At 35.7% G+C, this 24634-nt stretch overlaps 2 protein-coding genes and 1 long non-coding RNA gene across 4 annotated transcripts; 1 reads left to right on the forward strand and 2 right to left on the reverse strand.

Annotated features, from left to right (window-relative positions):
* Positions 1-313: 313 nt before the first annotated feature.
* LOC104896344 (phosphoenolpyruvate carboxylase 4) lies at positions 314-10014 on the reverse strand. 2 transcript variants are annotated; one of them, XM_010683086.3, is made up of 20 exons: positions 9683-10013; positions 8532-8695; positions 8131-8245; positions 7926-8003; positions 7760-7828; positions 7602-7680; positions 7445-7521; positions 7264-7359; positions 6640-6781; positions 6242-6349; positions 5295-5368; positions 4867-5094; positions 3813-3938; positions 3608-3709; positions 3383-3529; positions 2977-3075; positions 2763-2851; positions 2427-2553; positions 2135-2341; positions 314-1376 (listed from the first exon to the last, which is right to left on the reverse strand). In XM_010683086.3, exons 1-20 carry the CDS (start codon positions 9833-9835, stop codon positions 552-554), a joined length of 3105 nt encoding a protein of 1034 aa, XP_010681388.2. In that variant the 5' UTR covers positions 9836-10013; the 3' UTR covers positions 314-551. The 2 variants fall into 2 exon arrangements, with proteins under 2 accessions (XP_010681388.2, XP_048503415.1); XM_048647458.2 differs by lacking the exon at positions 7926-8003 and having other exon boundaries at positions 9683-10014.
* A 6190-nt stretch (positions 10015-16204) lies between these two features.
* Positions 16205-20110, forward strand: LOC104896345 (nudix hydrolase 1). Its single transcript, XM_010683087.4, has 2 exons — positions 16205-16551; positions 19661-20110. The coding sequence occupies exons 1-2, from the start codon at positions 16401-16403 to the stop codon at positions 19954-19956; spliced, it is 447 nt and encodes a 148-aa protein (XP_010681389.2). The 5' UTR covers positions 16205-16400; the 3' UTR covers positions 19957-20110.
* A 1700-nt stretch (positions 20111-21810) lies between these two features.
* LOC125498992 (uncharacterized) lies at positions 21811-24017 on the reverse strand. Its single transcript, XR_007275646.2, has 3 exons — positions 23768-24017; positions 23609-23677; positions 21811-22310 (listed from the first exon to the last, which is right to left on the reverse strand). It is a non-coding gene; the product is annotated as an uncharacterized LOC125498992 (long non-coding RNA).
* Between the last annotated feature and the right edge of the window lie 617 nt (positions 24018-24634).

Here is a 24634-nt window from a genome sequence, read left to right on the forward strand (position 1 = left end):
GAGGACTTTTTACAGCATGCTCTCTACATGCCGTATGACTACCTTAGTTTTCTGAAGAGATTTTTGAATTGATTTGTTTGTCAGAAGACTTAGCTTGTGGGAAGAACGATGCGGAGTTAATTTTGTAACTCAAATCTCTCGAGGAAAAAACGCCATGTATAAGTACACAAGATCAAATAGACAACGTGTTAGCAGTGCCCCCAAAATGGTGCTCCCACTCCATTGACGGAGTCACGCCTTGTATGTTCGTAGGGCTTGTAATTGATGGTCCAAGTAAGACTTAACGATCATCCAATGCCAAGCAACAGACTACTAGATCTTAAGCTTGCGCATGATGGCATCTCCTGGTGTCAGTAATATTGAAGACATTTCATGCTACAAGTGGCACTTAGAGATGCATAAATTTCATTCCCTGGCAGCTTAAGTGATCTCTCAAGTATCTGATCTACGACAGCTATATCTATCTCATAATGACAATGTCAACCTTATGCTAGTACCTTAGACAAACAAAAAAACGAGTTTCATCTGGTTCTTCAGAGCTGTGGGTGGTACTAACCGGTGTTCCTCATCCCAGCAGCGATCCCATTTATGGTAATGAGCAATGCATCTCTGAGTTTATGATTATCATCATCACGTCTTAACCTCTTTAGTATCTCCACCTGCAGCATATTGATTGGGTTTAGATATGGAAGTCTGTTCTCGATCAGCTTCTTCAAGGTCCGGTTACCTTCCAACGGCTTCTCATGCCCACTCACAACCAGCACATACATCTCAGTAGTCATTAGCTCCTTTCTTAACTGCGAACCAAGTTCTCTCCTACTTTCAGATACAAGCACATCATTATAAAGCTTGGCTATAGGTAAATCAGCCTTCCCCAAAACCATTTCTATAAGGTCTATTGTGCTCTGGAAAAATGGCCATTCCTGATACATTGCTCGCAGATCATCTGCATGCCCCTTTTCACAAGCACTTTTCAAGCCTGCTCCTACACCAAGCCAAGCAGGAAGAACAAATCTTGTTTGTGTCCATGCAAATACCCAAGGAATTGCTCGAAGATGTCCAATTGCTGTTGAGCTCTTTCTTCTTGTGGGTCGGCTTCCAATGTTAAGGTGCCCGAGCTCAGCTTGGGGAGTAGCTTCATGGAAGTAGGACAAGAACTCAGGGTTTTCGTACACAGTGCTACGATAATTCTGGCAACTAACCTTCGAAATCTCCTCCATAAGGTTCCGCCATTTTTCTTCTCTGGGTGGGAGAGGAGGCCGCATTGTTGCAAGAAGCACAGCTGTGGTATAGATTTCTAGTTGCCGAACTGCAATTTGTGGTCGTCCAAATTTAGCTTGCACCATTTCTCCTTGCTCAGTGGACCTCAACGTACCCTGCAAGTTCCATGTACAAATCATTTGATGGCTGTTAATGATGGATTTCCTTCTTGGAAGTATTACATGCAAATACATCAGATTTTGGGACTCTCTTGCATTGTGAGACCAACTTTGAAATTCAAACAAAACTAAGAGCTGACCATTGGGATGAAAGGAAGTCGTAAATGCTTCAACTGATCAAAAAAATGACACTGCGTATCCAGCAACTCAATCATGATTAACTAATTCAAGAACATCATAATCTAGGTCTACAGTTGATAGCAAGGGAGTGGGTAAGTCCAGATGTACCCCGCTAACATTAAACTAGTTCATGTTAGTAGAAAGGTTTTTTTAAAGACTCAAAAAAACTAACATGGATTTCGAATCATGATTAACTAATTCAAGAACATCATAATCTAGGTCTACAGTTGATAGCAAGGGAGTGGGTAAGTCCAGATATACCCTGCTAACACTAAACTAGTTCATATTAGTAGAAAGGTTTTTTTAAAGACTCAAAAAAACTAACATGGATTTCGAAGCTGATGTTGTCCTTGGGGAGGAGCCATGCTTGACTTAGAAAGAACAAGTTCCCCCTTTTAAATTTGGCGTTTTTGAAAGGAAGGAAAAAAAAAAGAACCTTATAAATTTTGGGAATTCGGAGATTATTTCTAGTAAAATTGACATTGCCCCAACAGGACCTTTTTTATTGTTTTACCCCCGTGTCTTACAGTAGGATGGACAGAAAGTAGCTACATGCTAAGCTGTTGAATACATACCATAACAGAACCAGGAGGCTGTGATTGAATGGCAAGATATGTCGGACCACCACCCCTACCAATACTCCCTCCACGGCCATGAAAGAGAGTAACTTTGATATTGAACTCATTGCATGCAGCCACAACATCCTCTTGGGCTTTGTAAAGCTCCCATGCAGCTGTAAAACGACCAGCATCCTTGCCAGAATCAGAATATCCAACCATGACCTGTTCATGAATAATATCAAGCTCCAAAATTTTAGTGACTTCTACAGAATGAAGTATTACATAATTAAATTATGACAAGGTATACCTCCTGATGTCCATTGTGATTCTTAATGACGTGCTCCCTATACCAATCAATTGACAATAACTTCCGGATAACTGCTCCAGCACCCCTCAAATCCTTCACAGTCTCAAATAATGGAACCACCCGCAACCTATTTCAACATATAAGGCATTTACTTGTTAAGAATGCAGAGGTCAATGATAACAAAACTCGCCTCAAGGCATGAACTGATTAAACCAAAGAATAAACTCATGTCTGCTTAAAATGCCAGCAACAAAACACTGCTTGGTTGTGCTAAATCATCAGTTCATGACCAAGTTGAGCAGGGTAAAACTAAAGGCATTCAATAGTTCAACTCACGTTCCACCAATGCATGGTCTGCCCTGCTCCCCACTGTGAGCAAGTCGGGCATCTTTCTGTAGAAGCTCAACAGCCAGTACATCACTTGCCTATAACATAACAAACACAGGATCATGTTAGCAGTTGACTTCATAGTGACACAGGTGGTAATTTCTGGATGCTTTGATATGAATTCAGCACCAAAATCATAGAAATTGTTAATGGTTTGACATACATTCGATGCCATTGAAATTACATAAGCTCCAAGTGAATCACTCCCTAGCTCAGCAGCAACACGGAAAGTGTCTAAGACCTCCTTCACATCAGGAGCAACCTGACAATATCAAAGAGAGTAATGTAGCTGATGATTCCAGGTTTTAAAGAATAAAGCACTAGTTTGTCTATGCACAGAACCAAGAAAATACAGCATCTGATCAGCAGTTAAAATTGACATAATTTTTCCTTCTCTTCTTCCTGGAGCTTCTAGTGCATATATATGTTATCATGCTTGCTGGGTGATCTAGAGTAGGTGGCCTATATTGATTAGTGCTTGTCTGCTTTCTTATGGAACATGCACCAAAATGTATTAACAATTATCAACTAAAATCTCATAGGAATGCAACAAGATATAATGATGACACCTCTATACTTGTTGGAACTAGAGGCCTCTTCCCTTTCAGCTCTTTAGTAAGGAACTCCAATTTTTTGTCTTCATCCCACTCACTGTATGTGCCCATGTCCAAGTAATTTGTAATTGCATCCAGTGCTTCAGAATGTCGGCCAGATTCCTAGAATTATTAAAGAGAAAAATAGACTGATTAATGTAAGTAGGTAGAACTCTTGAAGTTGAAGCTGTGCAATATTACCTGGCGTAGATCTAGTTTCATTAACACCATGCCGAATGTACTGACTCTTCGTATCAAGTCAGCTAGTCGGCCATCAGCTAGCACTCCAGATCCGCATGATTGCTGAATTAGTGACATCATTAAGGCACTAATTATAGAATGAGCAATGGCATGGTGAAAGACCACAAAGAACCACAGAAGAAAGGTGATCGAAGACATGAGTTACCAGAGAATCATAGCATAAAAGCAAGGGTTCCAAAAGTTGTTGAGAGGTCTCGTAGTAATCAGAAAGATCTGCATCACAAGGAAGCTCTTCTAAACGAAGCTCCAAGTGCTGCTGGGTCTTCAGAAGCTGGATTGTAACATCAACACATATACAGCTCAAATAAACCCTGACATATATCATGGACAAGAAAACTAAAACTTCAAACAAAAAATCATAGAACACGACATCAATCTGGTCATATTGATTATATATTGTGACTAATGAATAAGAAAATCTGCCTCTTTTCAATTGTTTTCCATGTATTCCAAAGTTCACCTTGGCGCCGCAACTTGGCCTTCCATTCCACAAGTTTTTAAGCAGATCAAAAGTCAGGAAACGCAAAACAGACGCACAGATATTTTTTTTAATTCTCTATAATGTTTTAATTGAACAAAATAAAGGAATCAATTTAGACATCCTACTCCTTGCTTTATGACACCACCAATCAGTAGCCAATGAGATCACCTTTTTGATTTATTTATTTAATAACTTTTCTTCCTTCCACATTGATGATCCATAGACCTAATTAGGTTGCCATCCAGTACTGGTGAAATTTTTATTAAGGATCTAAAGTTTTACATTTTGTTTCTTCAGTCTACTACTCTACCACATGCAAATGCAAACCAAATATCAAGATTTCAAAGATACTAAGAGTTTGTTCTCTTCGACATAAAACAACTGACTGAATTGAAGTGAACTGAATTGAATTGAAGTGATTGCAACTGAACTGATTGCAACTGAATTGAACTGAAATGAATTAAATTATAACTAATAGAAACGATAATTGGAGCTAAACTGAACTGAACTGATTGCAACTAAACTGAATTGAACTGAGCTGAAAATAAGCAGGAGAGAACAGGCCTTAATATCTTGCCGAGTGACTCCATGAATGTTTCAGCAAGTAAGTGTTAACACTAGCACACAATCACCAAAAAAATATGAGACTATAGATTTCCTACCTCAACAGACTAATTTATAAATTGACCCTAATTCCTACCAGAAGCAAATTCACTACCTTGTCCTTCACATTACCAAGAACAACCCTGTAGGGAGCAATTCCAGGTTTCTGTGGTTGACTTGGCTCCAGAAGTTTCTGGAAACTTGCTCTTCCTACAGAAGACTCTGCAAATAGCTTTCTCTGAGCCAGCAGCTGACTTGAAGAGTTTCGAGGAATTCCTGATGAAGGAGCATTTGAAGATCCAATTCCCTCCTCAGAAGACTTGTGGGGCTTTTTTGCACTGTCCTGATAAATTACAACTATATTATAAATTGTGGTCTTAATAATGGGAAACGTTGGGACACTGCATAAGCAGTATCTTGGTACTAGAAGGTATCTACAGCTAAGACAGGACAGTGATGATTCCTTTTGAAACAGATTTGGAGACTGCAAGCGACATGATATAATCAAATAGCAGTTATCACCCATTTTAGTAATAATAGTACCTGTCGGTTCAGTGGCATGTAATCAGTGCCAGGAAGTTCCAGTTTTGGATGCTGAGAATCCCCATTATTGCAATCTACATAGTAAGTCAAATAATAGTTTTTTATTGACATGAGGGTTAACAATGATAATGATATGCTGAGATAAGAGGCAGATCGTCCATACACAGCAAACAAGGAAAAGGAAGCAACCTCTTTTGTTCATCTGCTAGTAGGGACTAAAGATTACAGTATTTACAGGAAAAGACTGCAGGATGTATATTACAATTTTGTAAATGCAAATCACGCTCAGTAGATATAATTTATACAGAAGACGAGATACAATGGGGAAAAGCAAGTCCGTGGAAACTAGAAACTAATTGTCCAGAGTTCTAATTTGGTACGCCGTACAAGTAAAGCATTAGACAGGGACGAATAGAATTACTAAACAACACTAGATAATAATTGGAGGTTCTTGCACTTGCTCCCATCAAAACAGTGAAAGGCAACCACGCTGTTAAATGCAAAAACAAAACAAAAATTCCTTGAGAATCATTAATTATCCTTTGAGTTTCTAGTGCCTCTAGCTTGATCGGTGCCAGCTGCATATTGCAACTACTGTTATCGAAATATCCCAATTCCTTTCTTGCACTTAATGGAAATATTTGCAATATAGCAGCAGCTATAGATATAATTATATCCCCATTGCCAAATAGAAAAACACAACTGTTGTTCCCCATGGAACTAGTTAGTCACAGTATATAGAAGCAGCACATAGAGACCGTATTGTTTTACAGAAGTACATACATAATAGAAGTTCGACAAAATATAGGATCTACACAGCTTGGATAAGATTCGTGCAACAAAACCAGGGTAAATAGTGAGATTACAATGACATCATTAAACTTAAAGAAAAGCCCAAAAGGGAGCAGTCAAATTTTCTGTTCGAATTGTAAATTTTGCCATTCTACCTGTGTAGGAAGGAAGATTAACTCCAGTGGGTAGATTTGATTGAAACTTTGACTGACTCCTCTGTGTAGGTTGATTCCAACTTTCATACTTATCCTTTGCTGCATTTTCTGAGAGCCAATCAAACGCAGCACATAAATTGTCTAAAGATGGCATTAGCTAGGATGTATAACTCTGCGAAGTTGCCTGATTTCAATGTTCGCTATCCAAAGTAATCTCTAAAATAAGCAACTTATGTAATACAATATTCGCATTACAAACAGCGCGAACAACCTAATTTTTCAGATGGCATATAAGAATATTAAACCAAATCCTCCAACTTTGCTACTCTCGAGCACTAGTATGTGCATATTATGCTTATATCATAAACAAATTCATGCAGAAGCTTGGCAATGCTGACCTTTTTTGAGTATTTCATGTGTAAGCTTTAGCAATTCGTCACTGCAACGGTTCATGGAAAGCTCAAATCTAAGACCATCAACTTCACGAATGTAAAGGTCTACAGCCATCCATCTAGACAACAGAGACACATCTCTTGTGACCTGGAGTCACGTAAATCATTTCAATCAGTGCATGAGAGGCTGTATATTTTGAAGGACGCAATCTATACAAATTCTGCAACAAGTTCACCATCAAATTAAGAAGTAGCAGACCTGCTTAAGAAACATAGTTGCATACAGTTTCAGTTGAACACGTAGGAAAGAGTAGATAGAGATAGACCATAGTCATTACTATAGGGGAACAGTGGTACTTGGTACAATTGATGGAGATTATGATTTGGAGCCTTATATGTTCAGTAATCATAAAAAATCTACGGATACCTATGATCTCTATAAGAGTGTAAAAGTAAAATCTAAGGTACAAACCTATATTAATCCAACTTTGCGACTACATGGTGTACAATCAAAACCAGTATTTTTATCAAGATCGCCTAAATGAGTACAGCAACAGATGATATTCTGAAAACCGGGGATGTTTTCTAGCTGTGCAGACTAATATCACTATCAAGATAATGTAACCTTACCTTGGCAGTCACATTAGGATTTCCATCTCGATCACCTCCCATCCAAGAACCAAACTTTATGGGTGTACATGTCAAGGGAAGTGCCTGACCAGTGTGCTACAGGAACATTACATATAGGATTGAACATCAGAAATCTGTTAGATAAGTCAGAAAGGTAGAGCCAATTCACAGGGGAACGCACCTTCTTTAAAGCATTACTGACACGGCGCAAATAGTGAGGAACAGCTCTCCAGAGTGATTGCTCAACAATATGTAAACCTGCAAGAGATATATCCTGCTTCAGAAAACACAACCCTGAAATACATGCTTCAATGCATCTGAAGGTCCAGAAAAATCACCGGCCCTAGCTTCATCAACTGGAGTCGGTTTGTGCCTTCTAAGCTCATCAGTTTGCCACACTGAAGTTATTTCTCTAACCTTAAGAAAAAAAAATTCCAGATATCAACTAATCAGTTGCAAAAATTTAAACTATGCAGAATTCATTGCAATATAGTACCAGATCTTCAATCAGCATCTCTCTATCTTCATGACCAAGGTCAGGTCTATCATTGTACTCTAAAAGATGCTGCAAGGAACATTTACAGTTGCAAAACTTGTCACAAACTCCGAGACAGGCAACAACATCAAATTTGCAGCCAAAACATCAAGCACCGGAAACTTACAGCAATTCTAATATGCTTATATTGCAAAGTACGCCTATTAATTTGCGTGGGATGCGCAGTTAGAACAATTTCTACCTCCTACAATTACAGGGCCAGTGAATTTTGTCAACAAAATTACATCCATGGAAGAGATCATCAAAAAGAGGTAACTTGCAGAAGGTCATCGAACTTCCCATACTGCATAAGATAACTGCTGAAAACACACCTGCTGACAAACATGGTTGTAAAGGTCATCTGAAGAAACTCCTTCTTGAATCAGCTTACTAAAGATATCATCACATGATTTAGATAGTTGTGGAACATTTTTTTGTTTACGTAACCTGCATTCGATAAGTTCATGTAAAGTTGTTTAGAAAAAATATTCATAGAAAGTCAAGCTTCACATAGTCCTAAGAGGAGATACGAAAACAACCATTTATCTGCTCAAACTCCAATTCAAGTAAAAGCATAAAATAGGAATCACATCTTACCCAAAGAAGTATGTCCTTGAATAATAAGAATAACAATATAATCATGACAACAAGACTTTCTAATGCAACCTCAATAAATATCTCGGCATTTTGTCTCAGTAAACTAGGACCACAAGTCTACAGAAGCATTTCATACCTGTGATGAGTTTCAGCAATTCCCATCAAATTAAGATAATGACTGAATGCTCGACCAAGCATCAAAGCTTCCTCTAAACCCATTTTGGACAACTCTGATATAAGCTGCTTCTCAAGCAACTCAGCTGTATCCTCAATGTCCGCGCTTCTCATGTTACATGCACTCTACAAACAATCAAAACCCAACATGAGCATAGCAATATTTCACACTCAACAAAGACATTAACACATCAATAGCATGTCATTCACATAGAAAAGGCAAAAGGTAATCCATATATATATTTTCCATTATTCCCAGTCCTATACAAGCAGCTAACATACATATTCTCATGCTATCAAAACCTTATTCAAGTACCTTGCGGTATGAGTATGGCTACTTTGCTAAATTTTACTCTAGTTAGCTAAATTTTTGTATCACAAGTCTATTGAGGGTATTTTAGTAACTTCATTTTGTGACGGACCCACAACTCTTATACCTCTTGTTTTAGCTAATTAGAGTATAACCAAAACCCAAATTTTCCTGTAGAATATTCCTTTTTTTTGTTCACCTAAAAACAGAGTCCCACTATCCCATCTCAATTATGCTTAAAATTGATACATAAATTAGTTATTCATTCTTTTACAGAAATAGTAATCAGATACAGAACTTCCAACATGGATCAGGGTAGACAAGGGTCCCATTATGGGGTCCACAAAACATCAACCTCCACCTCGTTGCGTGCTAAAACACCCCTAAAAACATCAGTTTTCACTGTTTATCACGCAGCATGATCATAATTCATAATCTTTTGAGCCAGATCAAGGTGGGAAATTAACTTCCATTCAATATCAATTTACACACATCATAGCAAATGTCAGACGTAAAATTGCAAATATTTTGCCTCATGTAAAATTACGTGATTTTTCTTGCCTCATTATCATTGATATTAGTAACATTTCTCAATCTCTACATCTTTGCTTCCGCTTACACTCATAACCCTAAAACGATCATAAAACTACAAACATAACATTACTTATGAAACCTCAACATAAAATTCATGAAATGTACAAAAAATAAACAGCATTAATCTCATCTGCGGACTGAAATTTAACCTAATAACAATGAATTTCAGATGAAAACGTATACGTATATAAAATAAAATAAAAAAGAACCTCAGCGAGAATTCTGATACGTTCAAGTTTGTGAACGAAATCAGAACCAACTTCTCTGAGAAGAACATCATTAAAAAGACTACGAAGAATTCTGCAATCATCTTCAAAGCTCTGGAAAGAAATTTCTTCAGCAATGTCGTCGGTAGTGTCCATTTGTGGAGCAAAAATGATCAGGAAAAGATTAACAACGAAGGAGAGAGAAAGCAGAGGAAGGGAAAGATCACGGGTTTATGAATGAATGAGGAGAGAGAGAGACAGAGAGAGAAAGGGGAAGAAGTAACAAGTAAGTGAGAGAATGAGAGAGAGTCAGAAGGGAGAAATTTGAGGGGGGGATCTGTTGTGCATCTCTGAATTTATTTTCCCGTGCTTACTGGTAAGGAGCCGTAGAGAGAGGAGCAAGTGTCATGTGTGTTATTGGCGCAAATATTTTGAGTTATGCTGGGAAATATTTTCAACTTTGGTATATATCCAATCCACCATCAATATGATTCCCTGAATATGCTATCCTAATTTCTAGTATCTACTACCTTGTTTTTTAGTGTTTTTCGGCGACTTTTCTAATTTGGTGAATGGAACTCGCAATTGGTGCCAATGGCAATGGCAATGGCAATGGCAATGGCAATGGCAATCAATGAATTGAAATGTTTCCTAGCACACTCAGCATTATGTCTAAGAAAAAGTCTCTAATATGAAATTAACTTTGCTGGTGAGTTTTCGCTTATCGTCGGTTAGAGATGGTCAACAGTGTGGGTCAATTCAACCCAGCCCGCCTCTTGGGCCGTGTGGGCTGAGTCCGCAAATGTCTGGTTCAACCCAACTCGAATCGTGAAATTGGTGGGTGGATCGTGAGCCAGATTTTTGAGCCCCATCAACAAAAGCCCACTACTAAAACCGCTTAGCCCGGTCCATGAAAGCGGTTCAGCCTAACGCAACCCATGAGCCAGACCAACCCAGCCTAAGTAATTATTCAACCAAATTGCGTATATTTTAATTAAATTGTATATAGATATATATTTTAATCAAATTGCATATATAATAATTCAATCAAATTCAAAAATAATGAAATTCTTCATTAATATCAATAATTGCATATATATATATATTAATTAATATTAAAGGTTTTATGTAACAGTAATAAATGATTATACAACTTAGAAAAAAAAAGGGCCTGCCAACCTGCTAGGCCCACGAACCATCAGACTCACTTTTCGAACCGTGAAAACTGGTAACAGACCAGTATGGGCTAAGATGTTTCAGCACATGGACCAACCCACCCAAACCGTGAATTTCACAGTCCGGTCCTAGGCCGTTAAATCTCGGCCTGGTCCACTAAGGTCCATGGACCAGCCCGACCAGCCCGCACCAGTGGCCATCTCTATCATCGGTCTTGATTACTAATTAAATAGGAGGATTTGGTATATCGTAGATGACAAATAACGAAAAGTTAGTCGTAATCACTACAAATTTATGGGACTATAGTAGGGCCAAACACTCAGCGTAAAACACGAGAGATATAATCACTAAATAAATCAAGCATCGAAAACAATCTCAAACAAAGCCACATAGCACGTTATGTAACGCAGTCGACTCTCCAATCATACCACAAATCATCTCTCCCAAACTGGACTTAATCAAACCTAACAACCCTCACTATAATCATGTGCACTCAAATCTCTTATATGTTTAAGGATAAATAATGAGACTCAACCTAAGTCAAGTCGACTCGGATAAAGCATATACTCTTTAAATTTGACTTTTTGACTCACTTTTTATTCAACAATAAAATACATAATGATCAAGAGGACTTTGTAATAGGGTTGAGATTAACGATATGGAAAATAATTTGGAAATTGCGGTGGAAAAATCAAGAAGGAGAAGTATCTTATAATTCAAAACATGATTAAGAAGGATCAAAACAACTCCACGAAACAATCAACCAACAATCTCCAAATATATAAACAACAACGCTTGTCCTAAAGAAATTCAAAATAAACCATTTTCTTTCAATTTATCAACAAATCTTTTTTCACTTTTTTAAAAATTTTTGATTTTCGATGCGCACATCCACATAACATATTTATCTTTTCAACTACACCATAAATTGAGCTTTATCATTTAATACAACCAAACCAAAACTAATAGTCACTCCTGCAAGTTAGGCCTAAGAAAAGAATGAAATGATGTCATAGGCTTGTAATTTAGGATTCAATCAAACAGGGTCAGAAAGGCGCAACGAAGCTAGAGAGGGGATAATATGAAAACAAAAACAGCTCTGGAGCTAAGAAAATATGATAAAGTGTTAAAATAATTATACTCAACTAAAAAGACTTAAACAAGTATTTACATCTCCAGCACTCTTATTACGATACTAATATACTATTTGATGATATACTCGCTTACCCCAATTCTTTTTTAGCTATTATACCTTTAATATTTTTTTCATTTATCACGTTATGACGTTAATTTTCCACTAGACAAAATATACGAAAAGTAACTAAATAAATTATAACATATTTGTTTATTTCAAAAGACCCGAGACATCGCTTAGGCCAAAATACTATTTCGATTACTAAATCTAGGTATAGTTTAGCTTGGACCTAGGTACAAACATGATATAAGTCCAGTTGTACTTAGGGCCTGTTCTCCCCAGCTTATTTTCAGTTCAGTTCAGCTCCAATAAGTTCAGTTCAGTTCAGTTCAGCTCCAATAAGTTCAGTTCAGTTCAGTTCAGCTCCAATAAGTTCAGTTCAGTTCAGTTCAGCTCTAGTCTTTTATAACCATTTTTGTTAAATATTATTATTATGTTGGTATAATTTATTTTACTAATTACTATTATTATTATTATTATTATTATTATTATTTAAATATATATCATTACTATTAAGTATTATTATTATTATTATTATTGTTGTTTCTATATATTTTTTTTATTATAGCTTTACTAATTATTATTACTATTATTATTAGGAGGAACATGGTTTAGGTCAAAGCACAAATAAACCCACTTTTTTTAGCCCATAAACCAATCAAATCGTGTCAAGACGGTTTATGATGTAATTTTCGCGGTCCAACCCAATCATTATTTTTATTACTAAATATTTTTAAATTATTAAATCTAATTATTAAAATAGTAATATTAATTTACTTCTTAGATATTATTGTTATTATATATCATCGTCAAGTATTAATATATTAATACAAATAATATAAAATAATTATTATTAATTATCATTATTATCATTAATTATTATTATTATTATTATTATTATTATTATTATTAATTTATGATTATTAATATTATTTATTTATAACTATCATTTAAAAATATTCAAAATACTACTATTATTATTATTCATTATTATTACTTATCATTATAATTATTATTTAATATTCATATTATTATTGTTTAAAATATTATTTATATATTTATTACATTCAATTTATTTCAATGTAATATAATTCAATTCAATTCAATTCAGTTCAGTTCAGTTCAGTTCAGTTCAGCTCTGATAAGTTCAGTTCAGTTCAGTTCAGCTCTGATAAGTTCAGTTCAGTTCAGTTCAGTTCAGCTCTGATAAGTTCAGTTCAGTTCAGCTCTGATAAGTTCAGTTCAGTTCAGTTCAGCTCTGATAAGTTCAGTTCAGTTCAGTTCAGCTGTTTTATGCCGAAGAGAACAGGCCCTTATGCTTATGAAGAGTGATAAAGCCATAGTAGCTAGTGGCCAAAACGGTCACTAACAAGGACCTTTTTGCAAAAAACATTGTTGTAGCGTTTAATACAAAATTCGTTATTGACTTTTTTTTAGAGATTATAATTGTATTTTTTGACAAAAAGTAAAATCTAACATACACAATCATGGGTTAATTTATAAAAAAAAGTGTCTCAAACTCATAAACAAACAGAGTTTTTGCACTTCGTTGGGTGAAAAAGTTGACAAAACACGCTAATCAATGCAATTTTTTACTTTTTTTCATTTTACAGTTGCACTTTTTTCACAAAAATTAAGATTTATCACATGACATGGGTTGATTTACAAATAACAATTGTCTCAAACACATAAATAGGGGCTGGTTCATATAGTAAGTGTCAACACACAAATAGAAGTTCTTATATAAAACCAATTGCACTTTTTGGTGGAAAAAAACTGACGAAACACGCTAATTGGTACAACTTCTATTTTTTTCCAAATTATATCAATACTTTTTTGTCAAAAAGTAAGATGTAACACACATAGACATGGATTGATTTATAAATAATAATTGTCTCAAATACATAGATATAGGTTGTTTTATAAACAACAAGTGTCTTCAACCCAAAAACAAGGGTTCTTAAAGTCACTTTTGTTTATTTCACATTTTTTTATCGATTCCCGTATATATTTGACAACTTATTTTATTATGCTCAATAATTTTTCCAACATTTCAGCGTCCCAACCAAGAGACCCTTTTATTGTATACTTAAACCCTTCTGGTGTTTTTTGTGTGTTTTAATCTCTAGTGGCCATTTGGGCCATAGTTGCTATTGCATTACCACTCCTTCTATCTTTATAGGCGATATTTATGTCCGCCATAGTAGACACGAAGATATTTACTAAATCTGATGTATTTGATGAGTAATTTGGCATTATGAGTGTTGTGTTTGGTTGAAGAGAAATATGAGAAGCATAGGAAATACAAATTCCAAGGGAAATAGAATTTCCCATGAAACATGGGAAATCACTCACCAAGCCCCCCCTTGGTGAGTAATTTCCTAGGAAATGCAATTTCCTATGGTGTCAACCAAACAATTTTGTCTAATTCCTAGGAAATTAACAAGGGAAAGAATTTCCCATGAAATGTAAATTCCCATGGGAAATTACTTCCCATGTGAACCAAACGAGGCCTTAGTGTCATAGTTATTCGTCTATCAAGTAGTCATATTCTGGCAAAGTATGAGACTGTGAATGAAAGAATACTTAATAGAGTTGAAAGTGAGGACTAAGAAGTATTCACATGTTTTTTTTTTGGTTGATAATGTGAAGTGTTTGTTGAACCATAACCTTACACATACTGACTATATCCATCTTAACACGCTAAGACCCTTTTAGAGTAAGGGAGAAAGGTAAGAGAAACAACCTTGGTCCAATATTGAAAATGTCCCTCTTGAAGTTTGATTCTACAATTGAACCACTATACCAACTTTTGCTTGATAACGAAAAGTGAGAGGCAATATTTTCAATTACATTGGACAAAATACTCTGGCGGTCATCAATAAATAGACTATGGAAATTTAACGGTTTTCTTAGAAACCTAAAATCATCGATTTTCTCACGATATACCCCTGACAAATTTTTTTTGCACCATATACCCTTGCAAATTCCAAATTCACCATAGACCTTTCACTTTTTAAAAAATACATCAACTTACCCTTATGACCAACGGTGTTAGACTTTCGTTAGTAATTAGGCACTAATTCTCTCTAATCATAATTAAGTAACCTAAACCTAAGTCAAACCTTAACCCTAACTTCTTGATTTAATACCCTAACCTAATCACCAACCACCCCCACCCCTTACTCCTTCCCCCCACTGCACAACCACCCCCGAAGCCCCCTCCCATGCATCCTAAAGCTTCGCAGCCCCCCTCCCCTCCCACGCATCCCCGAATCCCCCTCCCTCCCCGCAGCCTCCTCCTCCTCCCACACATCCCCGCATCCCCCTCCCTCCCCGCAGCCTCCTCCTCCTCCCACGCATCCCCGCAACCCCCTATCCTTTGGGTTCAAAAAATATGGGTGCGAAGCTTCAAGGAGGGGGGCCGCGAAGATGCGTGGGAGGGGGCGTTGCAGGGCTTCGGGGAGGGGGAGGGGAAAAAGGGGCTTCGGGGGTGGGGGTGGGGGTGGGGGTGGGCTGGGGGAGAGGGGAAAGGGGCTTCGGGGGAGGGGGCTTTGGGGGTGGGGAAGGAGGGGTTGTAGGGGTGGGTGGGAGGAGGGGGTAGGTTGGAGCAGGGGTGGTGGTTGGGTGGTTAGGGTTAAGGTATTATATTAGGGATTACGATCAAAAATTAAAGTTAGGTTTAGGTTAGTTAATTAGGGTTAGAGGGGGATTAGAGGTCAATGACTAACGAAAGTCTAACACCTTTAGTCATTAAGGGTAAGTGGATGTAATTTTTAAAAAGTGGGGTATATGATGAATTTCAAAAGTTAAAAGGATAAATGGTGCAAAAAAAATTTATCAGAAATATATAGTGAAAAAAAAATTATTATTATTAAATTTTCATAATCATATTTATATATAACAAATATAGGATTGTCCGCTCCAAAAAAAACCAACATAAGATTCTCACTTAATCTTATAATGTTTTGGGATGAAAACACAAATGTCAAGAGATGGCATACAATTAGAGGATGACAATTCGATGAATAATACAAATGAGGACATTAAAAATCAATATCCTTAAAACCTTGACTAAAAAGAGTCATATAATGCTTTAAGAAAAAAAAAAAAAAAAGAAAGAGTCAAATGTATGACTGTACAGTACTATAGTCTATAGTCTAATAGTCTATGATGCCAAACAATTTTGCCTTGTCACTTAAGTATTTAAAGAAAAAGTTTTTTCAATTAAATTCGAAAAACAAAAAATGAGAAAACAACATCATTTTTAAGTTTGAAATACCCCCACACCTCCGCCAAATTCACACTCCAAAGTCCAAACACCAAAAGAGCAAAACACAGAAAATCAAAATGAGCAGCAACGATGCAACAGATTTGATTTTGGCACCAAAAGCAGCGGTGGTTGTATTTTTATTAAAGGAAAAGAAGGTGCTTTTGGGACGCCGTCGCGCCGCTGTTGGCGACTCCACCTTTGCTCTTCCCGGCGGAAATCTAGAGTTTGGTATTTCTCCTCTCTCTATCTCTTCTTTCTCCTCTTCTTCTCATGTCTTTTCATCTGTCTTTCTCTAATCTTTGCCCAATTAGAAACTGTTCTATACATTTTTTTATTTAGATAATATAAAAACTAGTACATTTAATTAATTAAGTAATTTTAGAATAAAAAACATAAATCATATTATGTCTATAAATGAATGAGTTAACTACCTAGTAAGGACCTAAAGTATGAGAGTTTTTTCCAACAAGGACCCATCCAATATTATTAACTTTGTTTTCTTTTTGTTTTAAAAAATTGAAATGGCCCCACCAACTCAATTATTCTTTATCTCTTCCCATATTCCTCTTAATTTGACTTTAACTTTTTTTTCCATAAAACTATGAGTATTTTTATCAGATTGGTACTTTAAGATACATTATTTAATCACATGAACATATTTTAAAAAATTATCACATGTGTGTATTTTCAAAGATTTTCTTTAATCATATGAGTATTTCTTAAAATTTGGACTACTTATAAGTATTTAATAAATCTTTATTGACCATATAAGCCCTTTAGCTAATGTTATATATTCGCCTCTATTTACATCTTATACATTCTTAGAGTAATTGTCTCAGTATAACTCTAAAGAATCGATAATTATCTCTCTCAATTCTTTACCCTTTGGTAATTACTGCGAGAAGTTATATTTTAAAATACTCATTTGGTAATTACTAATCAGACCCTACACACCCGTCCCCCTTTGTCTCTCTCTTAAAATATATCATGTTTGTGTAGGTCGTAGCTCTCATCCACCATCTTTACAAATCCAAAATTTATCCTAAAAGTTAAAATTCTTTTCCTCTTTAGCCTATTTTTTCCATTGATAGTGCAAATTTTAAAATGTATCCTCTCGCAATGTGGGCATTTTTAAAAAATGGTGATACTGGTATAACAGTATTTTTCAAAATTTTATCTTTTTTTTTTTTAAAAGATACAAGTAAAGTTTAGGGAACTCTTCTTTCAAGAGTATACCCTAAACTATCTAAAGTAACTAAATAATTGAAAAAATATCGGACTGAACATCAACTAATTGAGATGGATTTTGGAGATGGTGCCCAATCTTTGAGAGGTAATCCGCAACTCGGTTGGCTTCCCGATAGACGTGAACAATTGTAACCTTCCGGAATGAAGACAAAAGTTGAATGTATCTTAAAGTACTAATTTGACAAAGATACTCATAGTTTTATGAAAAAAGAGTTAACGTCAAATTAGGAGGAAGATGGAGAGCGATAAAGAATAATTGAGTTGGTGGGTCTTTTTAATTTTTTAAACAAAACATAAACAAAGTTAATAAAATTGGATGGAAAATGTAACCTATTGGATGGAAAATGTAACCATGGTTAATTTGAGGTCCTTAGTAGATCAAAAAAATTGTTGAGGTCCTTGTTAGAAAAAATTTGCATAGTTTAGGTCCTTATTGGATAGTTAACTCATAAATGAATAGTACTTTCTTGGTTTCCCAAAGAATAAAGATCCTATCATTCACTATTTAAATGGACTTTAAATATATGTGGAATGTGGTGATTGATCAATGTATGTGAAAAATATTATCATGGGATTTTTTTTATTGGATTGTGACAATATATATTTTTATAATATTTACTAGTATTTTTCAATAAAAGATATGAATGGTCAAACTAGTACAGTGAATGTCGCGTTAAACAGAAGTGGAAGGATATCAAGAAACGGATGGAGTTAAAAGGAATTATTCGTAACAAAAAATAGTAGAAGGATAGTAGGATAATATGTATAGACTTTTGTCAAGAATTGAGAAATTAAATGAAAAGATTCAAGAACTTTGTACCAAGACGAGTTAAGTATACTAAAGGAGTAAAAGCACTAAACTTTGCATAAAGTTGCAGTTTGCTCACCCAACTTTCAAAAGTTGCGTTTTGCTCATTTAAAGTACAACTTTGTTAACTTTTCTAGTTAATTTTGAATTTAATATACAAAAAAACTTGTATGACCCAAAAAACGAGAATGACAGTTATACTTTACAGGACAAATTTTTTATTCCCAACAGTAACTTAATCTGGCTATTTATGGTTCCAAAAAAAATGTGTTTTTTCTCCAAAATTCTCCAATTAACACCTACTTTTCCTTCTTTGTAACATCTCGAAAATTTAAACTTGATTAACATTAATAATTAGCTTAAATAAATTATTTAAAAATTTATTTATTTATTTAATCACTTCTCTAATATATTTGAAACAAAATAAGATCAAGTATTTGATAAAATAAGCTAAGTTAGTATGGTGGTATAATAAAAGAAAATAGAAAAGTACTAATTTTATTAATAACAAAAGAATTAGAAATTTTCCAAAAATGGAAAATCACCATGACCACACAATTATTCATCTTCTTCCTCAAGCTTTCTCTCTTTGTTTCCTAAGACATTCTAGAACACCTTAATCCCCAAGTATTCTTCAACATTAAGTATCTATTAGTTTAAGAAAGTTTAATTCCTAAAATTTACTATAAATAATATGCTAATTTCACTTTTCATTTCCACCCAAAAATCAGAAAGTCAAACACCAACTACCTACAACTTCGGCCACCACCACCACGACCACCCGTCTGTCCATTCCCCTCTGTCGCCCACACCGTCGCCGACCAGCCGCCAGTGCCACCGCCTTCTCCTCCATCCCTACGCTACTTATGGGTGGAAGATGTTCCAACTGAAATTGCTACTTATGCTAATTTCACTTTTTTTCTTTTTGTTTTTTTTGATGCAGTGTATATATCCCAATTATTTATTATTGCTAGGCAAAATTGTTATAACCTACTATGTTGCATGAAAATTTCGTGGACGTAGTTTGTCCGAATCTGTGCTCGGGAACCTGAGGGACACTTTTTCAAAATATAAACACTCGGTTTTCTTTGTTGTGTCCGTTTTATATCCATTTTTCGTGCAAGATAGATTATAACAACTTGGTTAGTATGTTGCAATGTTGATGTGGATATAACAATAGATGCGGTAGCTTATTGATTATGGGTGGGTTTGAAGCTTTAGATCACAATAATTTTATAATTGTCCATTTGCAATTTGATTTATAATAAACCAAATTTTCAGGGGAGAACTTCGAGGAATGTGCAGCAAGAGAGGTGAAAGAGGAAACCGGGTTAGATATTGCAAATATAGAGCTGCTAACTGTGACTAACAACCTTTTTGTGGAAGGGCCAAAGCCTTCACATTATGTGACCATCTTCATGAGATCAGCGCTAGCAAATCCTGATCAAGTGCCACAAAATATAGAACCTGAAAAGTGTGATGGGTGGGATTGGTATGATTGGGACAATCTTCCTCAACCACTCTTTTGGCCCCTTGAGAAAATGGTCAACGATGGCTTCAATCCTTTCTCTTCCTAGAGTAGGTGATCTTATATGTAGTATGTACTTCAAATGAGCCATCAATTTGGATTAATGGGTGATGTTTGTGTTTGATCTTGTATCGATTTCACGTTGTGTTAAAAATCTATTATAACTTATTTGGGAATGATATATGATCATTCTATTCATCTTATATTTATGTAAAAGTAAAAGTTTAGAAAAAGTAGAGAGAAGTTAAAAAAAAATGATTAAGAAAAGTTAAAATTAATTTCAAAAAGTTCATATAAGTACACAAAACCTTAGAAAATATTCAGAACAAATAAGATACGTTCTGAAAAGATAAATTAAAGAGAACAAATCCTATACTTATACTATTTTCGTTAGGAAAATAAATTAATTTCATTAAAAATAAGTTAAGTTTAACAAAATAAGTTTAGCATATTGAGTTAAATGCAACATAATTGAGTTATATATAGTTAATACTTCTATTCTATATCAATCAGAACACATAAAATTTTACGCTAATTACAGTTCCCTTTGGCCATCTACTAATCTACCATGTAGGGGTGTGCACCGTTTCAGGACCGGAAATCCGGGATTGTATGGGGGCTGACTAAGTTCCATACCAGTCTCTCCAGACCGATATTAATCATTCTGGTCAATACACTCACTATACAACCGTTGACTTCGTCATGCCGGTTTCCTTAAGATACCAAGACGGTATCCCCCCTGGGCCAGTGCTCATGGGCTTGGGTTTGATCCAGTATCTATCCACAAGAGCCTACAGGCCTAAGGATAAAACTTCAATACAGGATAAAAGTATATCCCAAAGGAATATACCTGCGTCCAACCAATAGGAGCAGAGTCCTACTTGAACAGGGACTCTTGCCGGCTCCTATAGATACCCCGTTGATCTGAGTCATAAGGTACGTTCACAAACACAATCATACTCCACTTGAGAGCTACCGATTTACCCATTACTAACTTAGGCATCAGAGGGGCGTTCCTCGGTTCAACCCCTGAGGTTAGTTTACATGCTCTATTTTACAGGACTTCGAACCGGCTTACACATACGCAAGAGGTACCGGTTCACACCCTACCATTTATTACATACCGGAACAATTGTCGCTAGAAGGAGGGGTGAATTACACTTTTGAGTCTAAGCCATTTTTTACCAGGAAAACAACACTCATGGATCCTAATCAGCATTTTGGGATGCCGAAAACTGACGAAAACAATGTTCCATCGAGAAAACACCACCAAGATTCTCGACCCCGACGCCGGTAGCTGGATTAACCCGGCCAACCACTGATAAGGGGAGAAAAGCTCATGAAACCCCTCAGGAGAATATCTTCCAAACACTCCAACACATGTTCACTCCAGAACAACTCAGGAGTGCAGCAGAGGTATTCTAGGCCATGGCTAGCCAGACACCACCGACCGGTCCCCCTGCCAAACGACCTCTGAGCAAAGCCCACAGCCCAGTGAGAAAGATGCGCTCACTAGGGACGTGCCGCCAGGGGAAACGAGGCAGGAATGACCAGGATCAGGAGGCAAACTCCAAGACCCCCACGGAGCAGGTTGGGGAGGAAGGAGAAGAGGAAGTTCAGGAAACGGAGGTCCAGCTGTCTTCCCAGCCCCTAAAAGGAAGCGAGTATAGACGTAGGGCGCCGGTATCGTTGCGGAATTCTCCTTTTTCCACGGCCATCCTACAGGAGCCCATGGAGAAGATCAAAATGTCGACATGCAAATATGATGGCAAGACTGACCCGAAAGATCACATATCAGCCTATGAGGGACACATGCTATTGTACAATGATACGAATTCGGTATGTTATAAGGTGTTCCCCTCAATACTGATTGGTCTCGGCCAAACATGGTTCAAGAGTATACCGCCGACAACTGTTTTCGACTTCCGCCAGCTAACATCTATGTTTGTTACTCACTTCGTCAGTAACAAACGTAGGGAGAAAATTACCGGCGAGTTAATGTCCATCAAGCAAGGAGACTCTGAAAACTTGAGGGATTATGTAACAGCCCCCGTCCTGGCTTATATTAAATATTAATTAAAACCACACTTTCTAGCATTAGCGGAAGCAAAAATCATAATAAAATGTTACAGAGGCTGTCACTTGTTGGAGTCAACCCATTTATAAGGCTGAATTGACTCTGCGAGCTAATCTTAAAATAAAACATTCATCACATGCAAAATAAGTTAGTTATTACAGGCCCAAAATAAGATTATAATGTAAATTCAAACATTCTTTATAAAACAGAAGTAATCCGCAAAATATGATCATGTTCAAGCTTGAATCCACTATGATAGTCGAGACATGACTTCACAATAGCTCTTCCATCGGACTACCTTAGCTTGCTATTTCCTGCACAAAAGTCTGCCCCCACCAGGACAGGTTCATAGAACAAAATCAGCTTACGTTGGTACACATATCAACCCAAAAACTAATTATGGTGGCTGAAAATAAATGTATTCACAATCCCAAATTTACTTTGCAAATCCATGTTTTTGAAACACCATATCATCATAAATTTTCACATTTCAAATGTTCACAAGTTAATCACAAACTTCTCAACACACACAAAGTCAAAACGATTTTCTAGTAATGCGAAAGAAGAAGAGTTCACACATTGAGGTGCGTCTAAATGCAAACCTCCACACAATTCGGAGTTAAACTCCTACTTTTTATCGCTGAAGCTTTTGAATAGACACTCACACATATACACACATTCCTCTTCTATACGCAAAAAGAATTTAAAACCATTTATCACAATTTCGAAACAAGTCACCAATATTCTGTGATTGAAGGAAAACTGTTTATTATTTCAATAGAAATGATTGAAGATGGTTATTACAGTAGATAAATGATAATTTGAGGTGCAATATATCATATCAAAATCAAGATTTGATCATCTAATCCCTTTGGTAAAGAACTTAAAGTTATTTTAAGTAAAAAGGATGTTTTCGGAAGCAAGGATGTACTTAGCTTGAATCTCACTTTGAACATTAACTTAATAATTGGAGTTCTTCAACCTTAAACCTACTGGAAATTTTCTCATTTGTAAAGAAAATTATTTATCCAACTTCTCACACAAAACTAACGTACATTCGTTTCTAAAATGCAGTTTTTAAGGTGAAATTCTTCTACTTTGGTATGTCATTGAATAAGAAAGATCTTTAAACAAGTTCTAATACTAAAATACAGTAGCTTAGTGATAAAAACTTTTGAGATAATCTTTTAAAACTTCCACTTATCATTTGCTAAACATAACTTCACAAAAACATGGAAAATTAAGGTAGTTTAGTCACCTTTTTAATGTAAAAATCAACTATCAATTAAGGATGTTCTTAAAATCATGAACTACACATGCAACCTCTTAATAATCACTCAACCTACTGTTCCATCAACCAACTTCATTCCAAAATACTTCAAATTTCAATCACACACAAAGGTTCATGAAAAACAACAAAAATCACATAACTAGTTATAATGTAGTGAAAGAACATACTTTCCCACTTGATTTTTGAACATGAAATGATTAATCCTTATCAAATACAAATATACAGTAGATATTAGTCACCTAAAACCAAGTAATTCATCCTTAAAATCGTTCTAAACAATTTTCCCAAATTTAGTATATACTAGGATTCCAAAGGGGGTTGTTTTAGGTGTACCTTCACTTCTAACAGCAATAATCCGACTTCTACTTCTCCTCAAGGGATGATTCTTGCTTCTTTTTTATCCTAAAGCACAAAGGAACATTCACACCAAATTTCATAAGAAAATACTTAAAGGAAGTACCTTAAATCAACTCAAATATTCATTATACTTACTGTTTCTTTGGTTGAAGGAAATGACCTTTCTTCTTAAACTTCTCGACTCTTAAAGCTCGAACCTTTACCTTCCTAGTATGCACCTTTATGTATAGAACATGAATCAAGATTTGCATGCAAGGATTTATAGAGAGAAATTGAAGAAAACGAAGAAGAAACCAAGTCCTGCAAATACCGCAGGACTGGCGAGTGAGAGAGAGAGAATTGGAGTGTTATGGGCAGCAAGCTTCTGTTGTAATTTTGTGATGAAATTTTTATGCAATTTTGGTATACATGTGAACAAAGGGTGGGTATACTTATACTTCGTAACTTGTTCTTCAATAAGTCAAATTAGATATTTGTTCCTACTTGATCCTTTGCAGAAATTTTCTGCTCTTCTTTTATACTATCCTAAGCCTAAATATTTATATTATATTGCCTACTAGTGATCTAACTTTCCCCAAGATGATTATTTTACTCCAAAACATCCATAACATATACTTCCTTGATTTATCTTAACCCATATATATTAAAGAACTCCAAAGTCCATTCTGTTAAGCACAACCACCAATTGCCTAATAGTTGAACATGATTTCTATCCTCCACTAGTTCTCAATTTCCATAACTCAATTTCTTAAAATAATATATCGATACTAAATGTTCCCATGTAACTTAATAATATTATTATCTTTATATAATTCCTTCTAAGTACTAATTACACACAAGCACAAATTATTTTTGCACACAACTTATCATACGTATTACCTACGTACGATCACATTTAAATTTCACAATTTAAGTTACTTAATCATATACTAATCCTTTATTATTTACCGGATGTTACACGCTTCCCCCCTTAAGAAGTTTTGTCCCGAAACTTAAACCGTA

The sequence above is a fragment of the Beta vulgaris genome, chromosome 6 (genome assembly GCF_026745355.1).
Source record: "Beta vulgaris subsp. vulgaris cultivar EL10 chromosome 6, EL10.2, whole genome shotgun sequence".
Taxonomy (NCBI): domain Eukaryota; kingdom Viridiplantae; phylum Streptophyta; class Magnoliopsida; order Caryophyllales; family Amaranthaceae; genus Beta; species Beta vulgaris.